Genomic DNA, 17,873 nt, shown 5'->3' with positions numbered 1-17,873 from the left:
CATTATTCTTTGTAGGAAGTTCTACTCGTCTTGGAATTTGGGAGAATGCATTTCCTCTGAGTAAATAATTTTGGTATCGCCTCCCGTAATTACACCCACACTGTACAGGAACATTGGCATTAGACATACTTCTATTATAGCAACTAATTAATTCATTTGACAAGTCTACATGTATTAATAACAGCTGCTAAGTACCTATTCCTCTTCGTGAATTTCAGTTGGCAGTACACACAGATTGCTGGGTTTCTTCGTTTTCTGAATAGTGCAAATTGGACGCCCTTGAAGAACAAAGTAGAAGGCGTATGCAATTCACATAAGCTGAGGGGATGGCAGGTGAGTTCTGTGTGTCAGTTGCTTCCCTTCAGGACTGGTTACTTATGATACATGCCCTGTAGAAATCTGCACAGATTTTTTTATCCAGAGGAAATTTCATACTACCATTTGCAACTCATTTTCAGTGTCTTATTGTCATTACCAGGACTGTCTGAAAATTAATTTCAGCTTAACAGGAGTTGTTTTTGTGGAGAGAGAGGAAAAAAAAATTCCCATCACTTCAAAAGGCATCACACCTAAATCTATATAAACTCTATTTTTAAGTGTTTTTTCAAAAACATTCTACTTTATTTTGTATGAAGAAAATTTGTGTAATCCAATGTTAGCAAGCTGCGAGCATGAACTCTACAGATGGGAATTCAAAAAAGCCTTAAAACCCTAGTAATGAAAATATCTCTGCTTCCTATTCACCAAAATCAATGTTTAAAATAATGACTGGTGATCTGGACAATTGGAAAGCAGTACTATCTTTTATTCAATTGTGAAAGACAAGTTTTCAAGTCAATTTTTTTAAATGTTGCTTTGCTAAGGAAATAGCCTAATGCAGTTGACATCCCAGAGGTGTGTGATACTGTTTCTTTCAGTTTGTCAGTGCTTACTCACATTACTTCTTTGTGATCTCAGACTACAAACAAAATACTCTTCTCTCTTGAATTATTTTATATATATATATATTTTTGACAGATTAAGGTGGATTTTGCTCTTAATCTTTCTTCAAAGCTTGTATGTCGATCGTATTTTAAGATGCAGCTGTGTGGTTTCAGATCCGACTTAGTACTTTGTTGCTGTGCTGTATGGTATAATGTATGGTATGAGACAGAACTGGAAGCTTGTCTGAAGATCTCAACCATAATACGGCATTGTGCCACAGGCCTTAATCCATCCTTTCCCATTTTGAGCGTTGCATTGAAGCATGAGCAAGAGAAGGGAAAACATTCCTGCTAGGAGAATCATACACATACTTGCTTTTATGCTAGTATAGTATATATACATGCTTTCTTACATAATGCACATATTCATTAAGCATATATGCTTCAATGCTAGTATAGCTTTTAAGGTGGCAAACACTGCTTTGTGGATTTTATACAATAGACTATGATAAGAGTATGTGTGGAGGGGGCCACTTGTCATCAAAGAACTCCAAGCACATTAGAAGTCATCAGAATTAGTCTAGGACATGATGAAGGTAAAACCTGCTAGAACAGTAATCCCAACCATCCACTTGTAATTTTGGACAGTGCTAAGCTTAGCCAGATGACTTTCTGTGTCAAAAGATCCAGTGTATTATAGAATCGTTTGAGCTGAAAGGAATCTTTAAAGGCCATCTGGTCCTACTCCCTGCAATGAAGAGAGACACCCATAGTTTGATCAGGAGCTCAAACCCCCTCCAGCCTGATTCTGAGTGTCTCCAGAGATGGTGATGGATGGGAAACCTGTGTCAGTGCCTCACTGCCCTTATTGTAGAAAAACCATATTCCTTATATTCAATCTAAATATCTCCTCCTTTGGTTTGAAACCATTTCCCCTTCTCCTATCACAACACACCCTTCTAGTGAGTTTGTCCCCTTCTTTCTTACAGTCCCCCCCCTCTGGATACTGCAAATGCATCCACAAGTATCTCTTATTCATTCTTTAAAGACAGATCTTCTCTCACTATGCATCTTTCCATACTCTAGTCCAGATGGCACCAAAATGTAAGCAGGAAAGGTAAGACAGACATCCTAACAGACATCTCTGGAAAACTGAAACATATATGTTGAAAAGTGGATAGTGTGGATAGTAGCCACTTCATTTGGTGCTGACTTTGGAAAGACTGTAATTTGCTTCCATAAATTTTTCAGTCAAAAAAACAGCATAAAATCTGTATATAGGTACTAGGAAGTATTTGTTATCTTGGTGTTTGTCCAGTAACAAAATACAAGCACAATTCTTCTGTTATTAACAACTAGACTTCATCAATTTAGTTGACCATCTGCTCTTTATCTGTCCTTCTTCCAATAAAAGATAACTGCTCTTGCCAATCTCATCGTTCTACTTGGCAGGAAATGAGTTGTTCTTATGCTGTCAGCTTCTTAATATTTTCTCTTAATTTACAGAACTGAAACCAACACATATTAGCTGGCAGCCTTCAGTAAATGCAAGAGCACACCATACTGACAGATATGCCAACACTGAGCTGACCGTGAGGCGTGGACAACCCTTCACTATTACTCTGTACTTCAACAGACAAAAGTACCCTGGGGAGAGCCTAGCCTTTGTCACTGAAATAGGTAATGCTCCCTTAGATTACTCCAGACTCACACAGCTGTAAGCACTATTCATTCTAGCTTCCCCTTATTATCACAGAATGGCTTAGATTGGAGGGGACTTTAAAGATCATCCAGTTCCAGCCCCCTGTTGTGGGTTGGTTGCTACCCACCAGATCAGGGCCCAGAGCCCCATTCAACCCAGTCTTGAATGCCTCTGGAGAGTTCAAAGCCATTCCTCCCCGTCCTATCAGTATCAGACCATACAAATATTTGGTCCCCTTTTTGCCTATAAGCTCCCTTCTTGTACTGGAGGGCACAACGAGGTTTCCCTGGAGCCTTTTCTTCAAACTGAACAAGCCCAACTCCCTCAGCCTGTCTTCACAAGCGAGGTGCTCCAGCCCTCTGAGCATCTTCATCACCCTTCTCTAGACCCACTCCAACACCTCAACATCTCTCCTACACTGGGGACCACAGGTCTGGATGCAGTACTGCAGGTGGGGCCTCATGAGGGCAGAGTGGATGGGGACAGCCCCCTCCCTGCCCACCGCCAGCCCTCTATTGATGCCACCCAGGATGCTATTGGCCTTCCAGGCTGCAAGCACACACTGCTGGCTCACATCTAGCTTTTCATCCAGCAGGACTCCCAAGTCCTCCTCCAGCAGGTCTGCTCTCAGAGCAGACAGACGCTATTCTGTGTGCGTATCCAGGTTTACCTCAATCCAAGTGCAGCAACTTACACTTGACCTTGTTGAAGTTCACGAGAATCCCATATACCCAATTCTTTAGGGTGTCCAGGTCCCTCTGGATAGTGTTTCTCCTTTCTATTTTGCCAACTTACTATTATGCTTAGAGATGCAAATTTTCTTTGTGCATTTCTAACACTTCTTCCCCCCACAGTATGTTCCTTTGCGTGGAACCTTTGTAGCCTAAGTGTGAGGTTAATACTGAAGTAACCCTTTAGAATGTAAACTAATTGCCTCATCTTTCTGGCAGGACCAGCCCCCTCAGAATCCCATCGTACAAGAGCTGTATTTAACCTCTCTGAGGTGGGAGCAAGTGGCTGGAGTGCTGCCCAGGGACCCAGTGAGTCTGGACATATGACCTTTATAATATCTAGCCCAGCTAATGCCATCATTGGACGATACAATCTCATCCTCCAGGTAAACTCAGGGAACAAGATCTTCTCCAGATTCCTGGGGCAGTTTGTGATTCTTTTCAATCCTTGGTGCCCAGGTAGGTGCTGATGACTTTTCTCTTGAATGCAACTGTCTATTAGCTTGCTCCTTCAAGCTGGCTTTCTTTGGGTTGCTATATCTCAGCTGTGCATTCACAGATCTTGTTTCACTACATTAAAAACATACCACCTTCTCTCACCTTTTTAATGAAATTTGCTCTATGGGATGACTACAGACTGTCTTCAGGACTGAGCAGATCGCATATTCTGTAGATGAGAGCTAAGAGACTTTCATTTGCACATGTACATTTCAGAAAATAAAGCAAGCATACAGTAATGCCCTTTACTCACACCAAAATCAAAGCAATACTGCTCTTGTATACGTTATCTGCAGAGATAGTAGCCCATCTATCCTTATAAAAACTGATAGAGGACTAATGTGAAGACTGGTACTTCCCACATCTTCTTCATGGGTTGAAAAGGGCCTTCTCTTGCTGCTCACATTTTTAATTTCTGCAGCCTCAGCATGCTGCAGAAGAAATGCAAATTCCCAAACTCAGATTTTGCAAATACGTAACAGAATCACGTAACAGAATCCCATATCCTCTAAGATAACAGAACCTGTATCACTCTAAGGTTAAGAGAGCTTGTAAGACAAGATAAAGTGTTGCCAGATGATAAAGTAAGTAATGTCCTTATAATTTAAAACTAATGATTTTGCTGAAAAGCCCTCTGGATTTACCTGACCATGCAATGACCACTGCTAGACAAAAACAAGTATCCTTCAAGTAGGATGTGGCTAAATAAGTTGCTGCTCCTGAGAGACAGGAACAGATTCAATTTGAGGATACATTACCACTATAGGAAGTGCCATACTAAAACGGAAATAGAAAAATTATGTTCCCTGCAAATGACTGTAGATATATTTCCACATAGGAGCTTAGTCATTAAGCTGGAAAAGACAGGAATTAATTCATACACTGCAATGTCTGTAAATGAATACTTAAAGCAGTCAGGGTTTCAGATGGAAATCATGAGGGATATGGAAGTACTTACAGGTCAAATGATGAGAACCAAAGTAGAATGTCCCTGAAAAGACAAATGCAATCTTAAACTGTCTAAGAGGAAATACCTCCTCAGATGTATACATATTAATATCACTGCACCAGCAGCTAATGTGACCTCACTTGGGCTATTCTTTCAGTTAGTCAATCCTGAACAGAAATTATGGAGTATAACATGTTCAGAGCAGTGTTACTACCATGACTGAAAACACAAAAAGCCTTTTGGATAGGAAAAAAACTACTTAAAAATTTTTAGTTTACCCAACAGGAAGCAATTAATTTCACTGATTACATTTCTAAAATAGATACAGAATTTGGAAACAGGAAATTCCATCTTCTAAGAATGGTAAAATTAACAATAAACTTATTAATTCATGTATGAAGTGATGTTTTTTATTAAATGTCTTTATGAAACTTTAATAAAGGGAAATCTCTCCAAGATTGCAGCCTCAGCCATTCTGGGATTTGACAATCTTTTTACTTGCAGGAAGGAAGGGAAGGAAAGTTCCCTTAGGAAGGTAAAGAAGTTGACTCAGTAGAACAAGAAAACTTTTATAAATATTTTCTTAAATCCTGAAGTTCCTGAAAATAATTTTCAATATTATGATATTAAACACAGAGCCAAGCAGATAGTACTACATAAAGAGAGAACAAATCAACCTAAAAATCTGTGGGAAGCCAGTGCTCCTGCAGAAGCTACACACTGTGTCAGAATAGGGCAACCAATGAGTAGCAATGCAATCAAAGAACAGTTCAACAGGCTTTCCTAATAACATTCTGACAGTTGTTTGGATCAGGCAAGACTTTGTTTGAGACTTTTAAAACAAGATGAACATGACTGGAAAATAAAGGAAAATATTATCTGCATGATTATTTTCAAATGTCTTTTCTAACTACTCCAACAAAGCATAAAACTCCAGAGAGCCAGCTGGAACTTTTTCCATCTTCCCCACAAAATTGAAACAAAGACAGGCAACATTTGTATAATACCAAAAGGCTATACTAAAACTGAGGAAAACAGTCACAGTAATAATGTATATATATATATATTTTTTCCTTCCACCAGGACATATACCATAACAAGGAATTTTCACTGAACTGCACGTGTCCAGGGAGTTATAACACTGAGATGTGGTTTTCCAAATAGTAAAGCAAATTCCACACTTCAGGTCATGATAGAAACACTTTTTAAAGGTTGCAAGTTTCCCCCTTTTTAAGTGTAAAAGCATGTACAACTTGGTTTTCAGGTGATGATGTCTACATAGCTAATGAAAATGAGAGACAGGAATATGTTCTAAATGAAAATGGAATTATTTTTGTGGGCAATGCAAAGTACATTGAAGCAAGAGGATGGTACTACGGACAGGTAAGCTGTAGAAACTTCATTTGTCTCCAATATCATTTTAACTTACCATTGTTTGCTTCTTTGATAAGTAGTATATATTTATATGCAAACTGGACAAACCTGGCTGGCTCAGCTTGTGGTGTGCTCGCTGTGTGCCTACCATGACTTTGGCTTGAGAGCTTAACATAGCACTGCAGCTAGTGTTGACTTCTACAAGTACTGTGAGCTCCATACACATTTTTAGAGCTTATCTGTGAGCAGAGTATCCACAGTACAAATGAAAATATTCTCATGGGGCTCCAAGGCACCCATTGTTTTTAATGAAGTTACAACCAGCTAGAAATGACACCGACATAACTCCAGAGAATCCAGTAACTGCAGACAGAATAAGCTTGCCAGTTTGTTTTACAGAAGTCATTTCTTCTGATGGACAAAGGCACTATGCCAAACTTAGGGTTTGTTTAGATATCCTTGGCTTTAGCCAATACTGTAGTGTGAATTGCACACTACTGACTTTATTCCTCACTGTCCCTATAATCTTTGGTCTGGAATACCTCAGAAAGGAGGAACTATAGTGGAATCTGCTCTGATCACGTTAGCATAACTATTTTCTTAAAAATTTCTCCTACCTTATCACAGTTTCAAGATCACCTCCTAAACATCTGTCTCACCATGCTTGATCTGAGTCTATACTATCGTCAGGATCCAGCTGTTGATGTAGCTCGAAGAGGAGATCCTAAATATGTGGGTCGAGTCATTAGTTCTATGGTAAGAAATGGACAACTTACTCTACACAAAAGGAGAATGCATTAGTTACCCTATGTATGGTATATTACACACAACTGCTTTTGACTGTTTTTAGATCAATGGAAATGATAATGATAATGGAGTTCTCCTGGGAAAGTGGCAAGGAAGTTTCCACTCACATGAGAATCCATCCAGATGGGATGGCAGCGTAGTAATCCTCCAGAAATGGCGTCAGGATAACTACAGGCCTGTTCAATACGGCCAGTGCTGGGTGTTTGCAGGTGTGATGTGTACAGGTAAGCACTGAGGGTAAAGGACTGTGGTGAAACACAGGCACTTCATGACCTCAGGTTTTTTCAAACCTACAAAGCAGTTAATTCTATAAAAAGGAACAGTGCTTTGAAGGCATCCTGAAGAATCAAATATTTTGATAACTTTTTTTTAAATCTCAGACACATAATCTATTATAGTCTATTACAAAAGTGTTGGGTTTTTTTGTTTTGTTTTTGTTTGTTTGTTTTTAATGTATTTCAGTTCTGAGGTGCTTGGGGATCCCGACTCGTTTGGTTTCCAATTTTAACTCTGCCCACGATGTGGACAGAAACCTGAGCATTGATAAGTACTACGACAGCTCTGGAAAAAGTCTTAATATCAGCAAGGATTCCACATGGTAAATATAAGTTTTTGCATCTCCCAGTATCATGTAAAACTATATTCCATTGTTTTGGGGAAACATTTACTTCAAACAAACAAAAAAAAAAAACAACTTTTTTTTTTTCAGTCCCATACATCAAACTAATTGCAACTTTCATAAAAACGTAAAATGCTTCCACTGACAATATACCAGATTCAAAGTCTCTTATTAACTCTTAAGCAGCCTGTTTGTGATAATGCAACTCTGTACCTTCCACATTCTTAACTAGTTTACTGCTACAATAACTTTCTTTCATCGCACGTTCAAAGCCTCTGTTTCTCAGCTTTGAATGTCATCCTCCTTAGGGAGCCTCCCCAGTAAGATTTTCAGCACTCCTTTAGATAGCCTTTCACTTTACGGGAAAAAATAAGAGATAATTCAAATACAGTTTGCAGGCGGAAGAAAATAAGGTTATCAGGGGAAGTAAAGAGAGATTCAGCAAGGGAGAATCATGCTTGATCATTTGGTAGCATTCTGTGATATTGGGACTGTCTGTATAAATGAGCAGAGGGCAGTAGATGTTGTCTATCTTGTCTTCTGCAGGGCTTTTGACACTGTCTCTCAGAACATCCTTCTAGGTAAGCTTAGGAAGCGTGAAAGAGATGAGTGGACAGTGAGGTGGACTGAGACCTGGCTGATTGGCAGAGTTTGGAGGTTTGTGATCAATGGTGCTGAGCCTACTTGAAGGCCTGTAGTTGGCACTAGGTCTAGTCTTGTTCAACATATCCATTGGTGACCTGGATGAAGGGACAGAATGTTCACTCACTGTTCACTCAGCAAGCCTGTTGATGATACAAAGCTGGGAGGAATGGCTGGCACAGCAGAAGGTTGTACTGCCATTCAACAAAACCAGGACAGGCTAGAGAATTAGATAAAGAGGAACCTTACAAGGTTCAACACGGGCAATTTAGGGTCCTACACCTGGGGAATAACTGTACGCATCAGTACAGGTTGGGGGCTGACCTGCTGGAAGAGAGTTCTGTAGAGAAGGACCTAGGTGTCCTGCTGGACACCAGGTTGACCATAAGCCAGCAGTGTGCTTTTGTGGCTCAGATGGCCAATGCTATCCCTCAAGATATCATTAAAAAAGAAAAAAAAAAAAAAAAAAAAAGTGGTCGGCAGGTCAAGGGGAGTTCTCCTCTTCAGTGTTACTTCTAGTTCAGAAAGTCCCTAATTTTCTGACTGCTAGAAACTAGGCATGTACATCAGGGGAAGGATCACTATGATCACATGCTGTTCCTAGATTTTTTCTAATCACTTCCTGCTGCACACAACTACAGATGAACCATTCAACGTTATGAATAATTTGAGTGTAGCTGTCCCAAATTTCTTTTTAACTTGCAGCCCTCACATCTGAAGGTTACTGAGCTCAATCCCCAAACACTGTCCATATCCAAGGCCTAAATCTTTCCTATTACCCCCAAAGTAAACTGTTCAGTTCTGCATACTCATTGCTTTTGTTCTCTTTTTATTAGAGAGGCCTACAACTCAACAGCAGGCAGTAAGTCTGTACTTCATGAAAAGCAGTGAGCTGCTGTAAACAGACAACTTACGTCAAGTCTTATACAATCTTTAAAAAAAAAAAAAAGACAAAACAACAATTCCCTGCACCTTTCAATCTTTGAGCCTATATGCCTCTATGTTACTATGCTTTCTAGACATTGTACTCTGTCTCTAGGGATTATCATGTCTGGAATGAAAGCTGGTTCATTCGCCCAGATCTGGGAACACGATACAATGGATGGCAGGTTTTAGATGCGACTCCACAGGAACAAAGCAAAGGTAACAGTGTTATGACTTAACGTTCCTTCCCCAAACTGAGTACAATTAATCAAGTTTACACTTTTTTTCATGCCTTAGGATTATTCCAGTGCGGCCCTGCATCTGTTGTAGCCATCAAAGAAGGCGATGTAGACCTGGATTACGACACCTTATTTGTGTACACAGAGGTGAATGCCGATTGCAACAGATGGATTGTATACAATGATGGAACTAAGAAAAGAGTTTATTGTGATACTGAAATAATCGGCAGGTTTATCAGCACCAAAGCTGTTGGCAGCAATTCCCGTGTGGATATCACTTATAACTACAAATATCCAGAAGGTAGAGTTTGTTATCATAATTTATGCCTTTCTGAACTCCTGGAAGTAGGATGGGTAGCCTGTTTAGCTTGGGTATTTCTCAGATTCCTTTAGAAAACATTTCTGTTGTCAGACTATTTTCCTAATACAGCAAGCATTATATTTTTGTTTTTGTGTACTTGCTAGCATCCTTACTATGACAGACACTAAATATACTTCAGTCTCTCACACAAAATTACAAAATGAAATATATACAAAAAATAGAGCTCTGTGTTTTACTAGCAGAGGCAGACAAATCTAAATTTTCAAAAGAAGTCTTAGAATCCATTGATTGTAATACTGGAAGTTGTTAGATTAGTAAATAGTAACACTCTCCTTTACCTGGCAGGGAGGTGAGGACAACCACCAAGTCTCTAATCAAATACCTTAAACCAGTCTTCTAATTCTAGACATCTATCCCCATATGACCACACTCAGTTTCTCTCAAATAAACACTACTGTGTCCATTCCAACTCTTCATCTTTTCTTTTTGAAGACCCCATTTTACCCTGCTCCCATGAGTGGTGACTCAGCCTTCCTGTCTGACTTATTCACCAAGCTATGCTCTCTTGTGCCATCAGCTAACCAGCTGTTATGTGTTTGCACTCTCTGTAGACTCAGTCTTCACAGTACTGGATTCTGAAAACAAAACAGTTGGGAAACAGGAAAGGTAGTAAGTGTCATTCGTCTGTACTTAAGAAAACGAAAGAGCAACTGTTAAAAACCGCTTAGCTATATGTTTGCAGGAATATTTTTAGATGCCTAATTTCTGAAGGGAGATGTGTCTTTAAATAAGAGTTAAGGCTTGCTGCTCAGAGTCAGTGGCTGTATTTCAGTACTTCCCTCTGCAAGGTTTTAGTGCAAGCACATTTAATACAGAGGCTGGTTACCATCAGATTAGCAGTGACACCTACAACGCTACTGCGTATTCTGATCAAAGAAAAAGAAATCTTGCACACAAAAAAATCCACCAACAAATGCATGATATTTCATTTCAGTAACTTATTCACCTTATTACATTATGTTTATTACTTTCGTGAGAAAAAAGAAAAAGACTACTAAAAATATGAGGAACTTCCAAGTATTTCATATTTCTAGGCAAAACAGAGCTGCGACCCTTTGTCATTCTGATAGCTTTTACATAGAGAAGGCCCAATGGCAAAAAAAAAAAAAAAAAAAAAAAAAAAAGTATGAATTTTACTTGGTTCTCTTGTTTAACCAGGCTCTTCTGAAGAAAGAAGAGTTTACAGAAAGGCCTTGGCCAAGATATTTGGATCACACATCACAGAAGGACACACTGCTTCCCCACATGAAAGATCTTCAGACTCAATGAGAAACCCTGGGATCTCTGGGAAGTTCAAGCTGGCTGAACCTCCAGTGTTTGGCAAAGACATTAACCTCATCTTAATTCTCAATAACCTATCCACTGACCACAAGACTGTGAAAGTGGACATCAGCGCATCAAGTGTCCTGTACACCAGGAGAGCAGTGGCAGAGATCCTGAAAGCAAACACCTCTGTGGATCTTGGTTCTAAGCAAGGTAACTGCTAATAACCCCAAGGAGCATTTCTACAGCTTTTCTTCGCCATTAAAATGACCTGAAGGCAAACAGAAGGAAGAAACATTGATATAATGTCCATATCAGCCTTACAGTACATTGACCTATTCCATATCCCAGCAGCACTGTTTATGACAAGATTTTACACAATATTTTTCCCTTTAAAAACTTGCACTAGTTCAACCAGGAAATGAAGATCTCATGCGTTGTTACAAAGAAGGCTACATCTATATTAGAGCACCAGAAACAACACAGTGTCCCTGTTTACTGCAGGGGAGTTGGACCTTTCAGGGTCCCTCCCAACTCAAACAGTTCTATGATATATGTGCGATATATGATCATTACGATACATATAGGAACACATCTTACTCTATAAAGGAATTAAGAAGCCTGTTGTATAAAGATCTTTTTAATCTCCAGGGGCTGCAGAGATAAACACTCCCCCCCTTTCTCATACACACACCCCATACACAGCAGAAAAGTAGTAGGACTAAGACAATAAGTAGCTGACTAGAATGCTTGAAAAAGATCTCTTGAACAAGCTTTCTTCTTGACTGAAGTTAACTAATAGGGTATAGAGAGAGAACAAATAGTTATATGCCAAATAGTAGAAACTCACAGGGACAGAAATCCAGTGAAATGCAGATAAGAAAATTCTGCTTCAGGCCCAAATCCTCCATTCCAAACTGTAAGGGTGAAATGAGCTCTTTAAAGCAGACTCTGCAGTAGAAAGAAGTGCACAACTGGCCGCACAAGGAAGAAATATACAGACCCCTGCTGTCTTATCTTCTGCTCTCTTTCATAATTTCAAACACTCACTTTTCTTTAGTATTCTTTCAGAATGTAATAGTTCGTACATGTTTGAATTGCAGAGAAACACATCCGGTTAAAGATCCCTTATGCTTACTATGGGAAATACTTGACTACTGACAAAAGGATCCAAGTCACTGCTTTGTGTGAAGTCATGCATGGGGTTAAGCTGCTGGTGGAGAAGACAATCATTTTAGAGGACACAAACATTATCATTAAGGTAAACAATTCTGTTACTGATACCCTAAATAGACGGAAAGAACTAAAGGGCCTTCCTGAAGCTCAGTATTTAAGATGAAAATTTGAGGATAAATGCATGAAATTTGACTGCAGTTCCAGCTGTTGTTCTAAAAGTTTGCCTGCTTAATCTGAGAAAGTGTTTTCTCAAAATGGCAGCGTATGAGAGAGACCACTTTGAATCTGCCTTGTTACCATTCTTCTTTCCCAGACACGTTTCACAGCTTTGATTTTACAGGAATTGTTTTTGTTCCATATTTATTCCAGCTATTGGCAAGTGTTCAGATTGCCTTCAAACAATTTTGACTTCTCCCAGAGTAGAGTTAAACCCTGAATTCTAATCTACATCAGGGCCAGTTTATATAGTTTTAACAATTTAACCCAAATTAATTATGTGACCTGAAATAACACCGACCCAAATATGAGACAGATTTAATGGTATGTCTATGTAGTCAGTGCTCTATTTCACTGAAGTGGTATGAAAAAAAAAAACAAACAAAACAACATTGTATGCAGCTCAAAAGGTAGAATTTCTTCTCAGAAAGAACAGTGATGCAGTGGTACAAGCTGCCCAGGGAAGTGATGGAGTCACTGTTCCTGCGGGCGTTTAAGGAAAGGGTAGATGTGGCACTTAAGGACATGGGTTAGTGGGCAATGTTGGTGGTAGATGGATGGTTGGAACCATGATCTTGGAAGTCTTTTCCAACCTTAATGGTTCTATAGCACTCTTTAGCTAATCCAAATCCAGCTTCAAGTATTAGGAAAGCATACCAACCATGTGTTAAATTCCAATACTCCTACCAATCTCATTCATCTTCAAACATAAGAGATGCTCTCCTTACAGTTCATCTGAGACTCTAGAAAAGTATAAGTAAATAATGGGAAAAGTGTCTTTGTCATTTAGATTCCTCATCGGGTTGTAGTGAACAGAGCTGCTACTATAGAGATCTCCTATGCCAATCCACTCCCTGAACCTGTGGACCGCTGTGTTCTCCTGGTGACTTTGATGAATCAGCAGGTCAAGATACAGTAAGTGAAAGCATTTACTCATTGCATGATCAACTGCATGATCAACTGCATGATCAACTGCATGATCAACTGCATGATTAGTTTCTCAGTTAAGAAAAAAAATCATGTAAATTCTCATTTCTGTGTAATAAATATTCTATTTATTAACACCAAAATGCTACCAAATAAATACATACTGAGAATGAATGATTTCTCAACCATGTATTATCTTCCTACCTAAGAACTTCTTCAAGAACTAAAAACTTCTAACAGCCTTCTTGGGAAAGCATGTGCACACGTTCTTTTGTCTCTCTGTTATTTCTTTCACTGTTTGGCTTTTTATCTACAATACCCCCCATAGTACTAAAGTAAGTCTGAGCCAGAGTAAATAAACAGGATAGCATCTTAGCTTCCTTTGTTTCAGCCCAAAAAGAAGTTGCTCTGCTCTCCTTCCAAGTAGGAGAAAACTGTCTTTCCAAAACTATGAGCAGAGGTGTTCTATTACCTTTTTTTTTATTTTATTTATTTTTATTTTTTACCCCAACCCTTGGACACTTTTTTATTTTTTGAACAAATTCACTCAGTGTTGAGTATTAATTACCTAAAGCTTGTTTTATTATAATACAGCCTGACTTTCTGTGGCTCTGGAAATATTTGGACATGATAACTCAAAATATGGAAAATAATTTCTGGTCATCAGGAAAAAAAATATAACCATATTACTGGCACAATGGATACGAGTTAAGCATCATCAACAGACCTTTAACATCAGTCTTCCCATTCCAACTTTCTGTGCTGACTATCCAAACTTGTATCTAGTTCTAACACAGAAGCATGAAGTAGAGATTCAAACCTTAATCATTGTGTTCTAGACTAAACTGCAGTACTGGCTTCTCTGCCCCAAACAACTCACTGAACACAGCGCTGGGTCTTCAGTAACCCATTGGTGTCCCAGCTATCGCACAGTTCTGCTTCTTGGGAATCTCAGGAAAAGAGAAAACGTGTCTGAATGAAATTATTTTTTGTTTTGTTTTCAGTCTAGCACGACTGGCACCAAGGGAGAGATCAAGAATTTATTTTGAATTCACACCCCGCAGGACTGGGCCCTTACAGCTGCAAGTAGACTTCTCTTGTGACAAATTTTCACATGTCAAGGGCTTTGTAACCATTGCAGTAGCACCTGCATAACACGATGGAGTCAGTCTCCTATTTCAGCATTATCACAACAGGTCTTTCTTCTCCAAATAGGGAACAATGATCTCTCATATTACAATAGAGTTAAGTTCTCTGCTTTTACAGCACTTCATTATTTAGTCTCTAACTGTACTTCCTTTTTTCTTTTTGTCATGACATCTAGAGAAGTAAACCTTCTTTCCTTGTATAGATAGTTTCACTGTTACATTAAATCTACTGATTGCATTAAGCTTCAGATTTTGACTTTTCCATCAAATAATTAATGCAATCTCTTCATAATCTCATTCTAGCTACCAGCAATAAATAAAAGCTATTAAAATAACTGTATTCTTTTGTAATGAAACATACATTACATGAAAATATTATGAGAAATCACAAGACTGAGGAAAGCTTCTTTTCCTGTATTTAACAAGCTTCTTACATTACAAAGTGGATCTCTTCCTCCATTGTTCAGCATCTAGTGATACCTGTGACTTTGTGAATGGGGAAAAAAGCCAACAAAAACTAGGAAAACAGTCTTCCCACAGCCTGTGGGCACAGGCCTGCAATGGAGCAGACAATTCACATACTTATTCAAATCAGTAATGTCACCAACTCCCAGGCAGCATGAAGCACAGGAAGAGACTTGCATTAATATAAAAGCTCAGTAACATGAGGTAACTAACATTTTTTTCCCACCACTTTGTATGGTCACTAGACACAAAGAACATATTTATCATCACAACACAACACAAGTTGTCCACAGGCAGAACCTGCTCCACACTTCTGTCACAGTGTTTGCATACAGATGTCTCTTTTGAGAGCTCCTGATCCTATCAATGCCAGGCATCAGGCCTCACCCAAACCACACTTTCAAATATAATCATAGAATGGCTTAGATTGGAGGGGACCTTAAAGATCACCTAGTTCTAACCCTCTGCTGTAGGCAAGGTTGCCACCCACCAGCTCAGGCTGCCCATGGCCCCATCCAACCCAGCCTTGAACACCTCCAGTGATGGGAACCCACCACCTCTCTGGGCAATCTGTTCTTGCATCTCATCACTCTCTGAGCACAAACTTTCTTCCTAACATCCAATCTAAGTGTCCCCTCTTTTAGATTAAAGCCCTTGAACCCTCGTCCTATCACCACGTGAAAGTAATCAGTCTCCCTCTTGCCTATAAGCTCCCTTCATGTACTGGAGGTACAATGAGTCACCCCACAGCCTTCTCTTCTTCAAGCTAAACAAGCCCAACTCTCTCAGCCTGTCTTCACAGGAGAGGTGCTCCAGGCCTCTGAACATCTTCATGGCCCTCCTCTGAACCCACTCCAACAGCTCCACATCCCTCCTACACTGGGGCCCCATACCTGGATGCAGTACTGAAAATGGGGCCTCACAAGGGCAGAACAGATGGGGACAATCCCCTCCTAGCTCACTGCCAGCTCTCTGTTGATGCAGCCCAGGATACATTGGTCTTCCAGGCTGCAAGTGCACACTTTTGGCTCGCATTCATCTTTTTGTCCAACAGGATCCCTTACTCCTTCACCATAGGGCTGCTCTCAAGTCCTATTCCCAGTCTGTACACGTATCCAGGTTTGCATCAATCCAAGTGCAAACAAGCCATCAAGCCTCTCTAGGGATGGCTAAAAAATGTAGTGCTCACTCAATTGTTATTACTACCTGGGCTTAGTTTGGATCTTTTCAATACAAATTTAAGCTGCAGAAAGTTGATTTGCCTTTTTGGTTGCATGCAATCTTGATATGAATCTGGAAACTAAAGAAGAAAACAGAAGAGATATTTAAAAGGCACCAGGTAGAAGCACTGAGGCAAGGAAAATAAGGGATCACTTTTTCCCCCACTATCCTTCTTGCTCCTAACCTATCACAGTCTATCGAAAGTATACAATAAATGGTGCACAACATCCTCTTGGGACAAATTGGCAGGGCACGTTTCTAGATAAGTCCTGGCATGAGATGCAGGACAGAAGAACACGAAAGCTTAAAGAGCACAGAAATGCCTGTAATTACAGTGGGTAGAGCTTATGGCAGAAAAAGTGATGCTCTGCAGCTTCCTCCTGAGTCCAGCTCAAGACACCATGCCAAACAGCTACAGAGAAATGTAGAAGTATTAAGAATGCCAAACTATAAACAAAAACGAGTAAAAGTAAAGGCAGACACTATTCAATCCCCTATTCTTCATAGAAACCTCTGATGCATAGGTGACTGTGTAATCACACCCTCCCAGTGGGCTGTATGGCTTGCAATGTAAGAAACACTTATTACAGACAAGCACGTCAGGAACAGATAATGAGAAAATCAAGGGTCCATATGCCTCCAAGAAAGACTCAGTTATACCAAGTGATTTGTAAGACCTTCAGGCAGGTCTGTCCTTTTCATAAATAGATTATGCTATGCAAAGTCACAATGCTACTGAGTTACAGTGACATTACAAATCTGTGCAGATTACTGTACACTCCATGTTGTAGAATATGTATATGATATTCATCTATATCAGGCCTTCTGTTCATGCAGTCTCCAGAAATGTAAGCTGACACAAACACATCTGACCAAAACAAAGTTGGTCAGAGGCACTTGCACAGATTGCATAGAGATGAGGCGGGTGCCCCATCCCTGCAGGCATTCAGGGTCAGGCTGGACGGGCTCTGAGCACTGGTGGAGCTGTGGGTGTCCCTGTTCACTGCAGGGAGTTGGGCCAGATTGTCTTTAAAGATCCTTTCCAACTCAAATGATTCTACAATTCCAACTTTCCGCTGACTCCTTGAAGACCATTTTCTTTGTTCGATCCAGCCCGGAATGTTTTCTTCTCTTAGTAGAGAAGACACCAGGATACTGATTATAATCCTTCCTCAGCCATTCACCAGTTTTAAATAGTCGTAATTAGATCCAATATTGTGCAATTATATCAGCCCTAAATAGATGCTTATGTAGGATATTACTAAAACAACAATAACTTGCAACCACAGGTCACACCCTGCTTTATATAAGCTGTAGCTTATTTAGAGGGGTCAGTACCTTAAGCCTTTCATTACTTATGCTGGTGGGAGAGGATTCAGAAAGTTGCTGCACACTTTCGTAGCCATAGCCTCAACTACCCAAGTGTGGAAAAGAAGAAAGAAACCTTATGGCTGGTAAGTTAAAAAAAAAAAAAGAAAAAAAAAAAAAGATAAAAAATAAACCATAGCTTGATTGCTCCAATCATCACTCTTCCAATACAGATAAGTGACATTTGCTGCAGAAATAGGATAAATTACATCTCACTGTTCTTGGAAAATTAGCACTTTCTAGGTTACATGCCTTTATTGATTAATGTATTCAAAATGTATTTATTTGATATAATGTAT

General features: G+C 39.6%; 1 protein-coding gene across 1 annotated transcript; it reads left to right on the top strand.

Moving 5' to 3' along the window:
* Positions 1–326: 326 nt before the first annotated feature.
* Positions 327–17,139, top strand: LOC125701488 (protein-glutamine gamma-glutamyltransferase 6-like). The gene is made up of 13 exons (XM_048963583.1): positions 327–333; positions 2,430–2,603; positions 3,576–3,815; positions 6,068–6,186; positions 6,805–6,933; positions 7,028–7,208; positions 7,447–7,582; positions 9,285–9,388; positions 9,467–9,709; positions 10,949–11,266; positions 12,157–12,314; positions 13,236–13,360; positions 14,377–17,139. Exons 1-13 carry the CDS (start codon positions 327–329, stop codon positions 14,525–14,527), a joined length of 2,085 nt encoding a protein of 694 aa, XP_048819540.1. The 3' UTR covers positions 14,528–17,139.
* The last annotated feature ends 734 nt before the right edge of the window (positions 17,140–17,873 follow it).

The sequence above is a fragment of the Lagopus muta genome, chromosome 16, assembly GCF_023343835.1.
Source record: "Lagopus muta isolate bLagMut1 chromosome 16, bLagMut1 primary, whole genome shotgun sequence".
NCBI classification, from domain to species: domain Eukaryota; kingdom Metazoa; phylum Chordata; class Aves; order Galliformes; family Phasianidae; genus Lagopus; species Lagopus muta.
The sequence above is the reverse complement of the archived record's forward strand: the minus strand, read 5'-3'. Positions and strand labels throughout refer to the sequence as shown.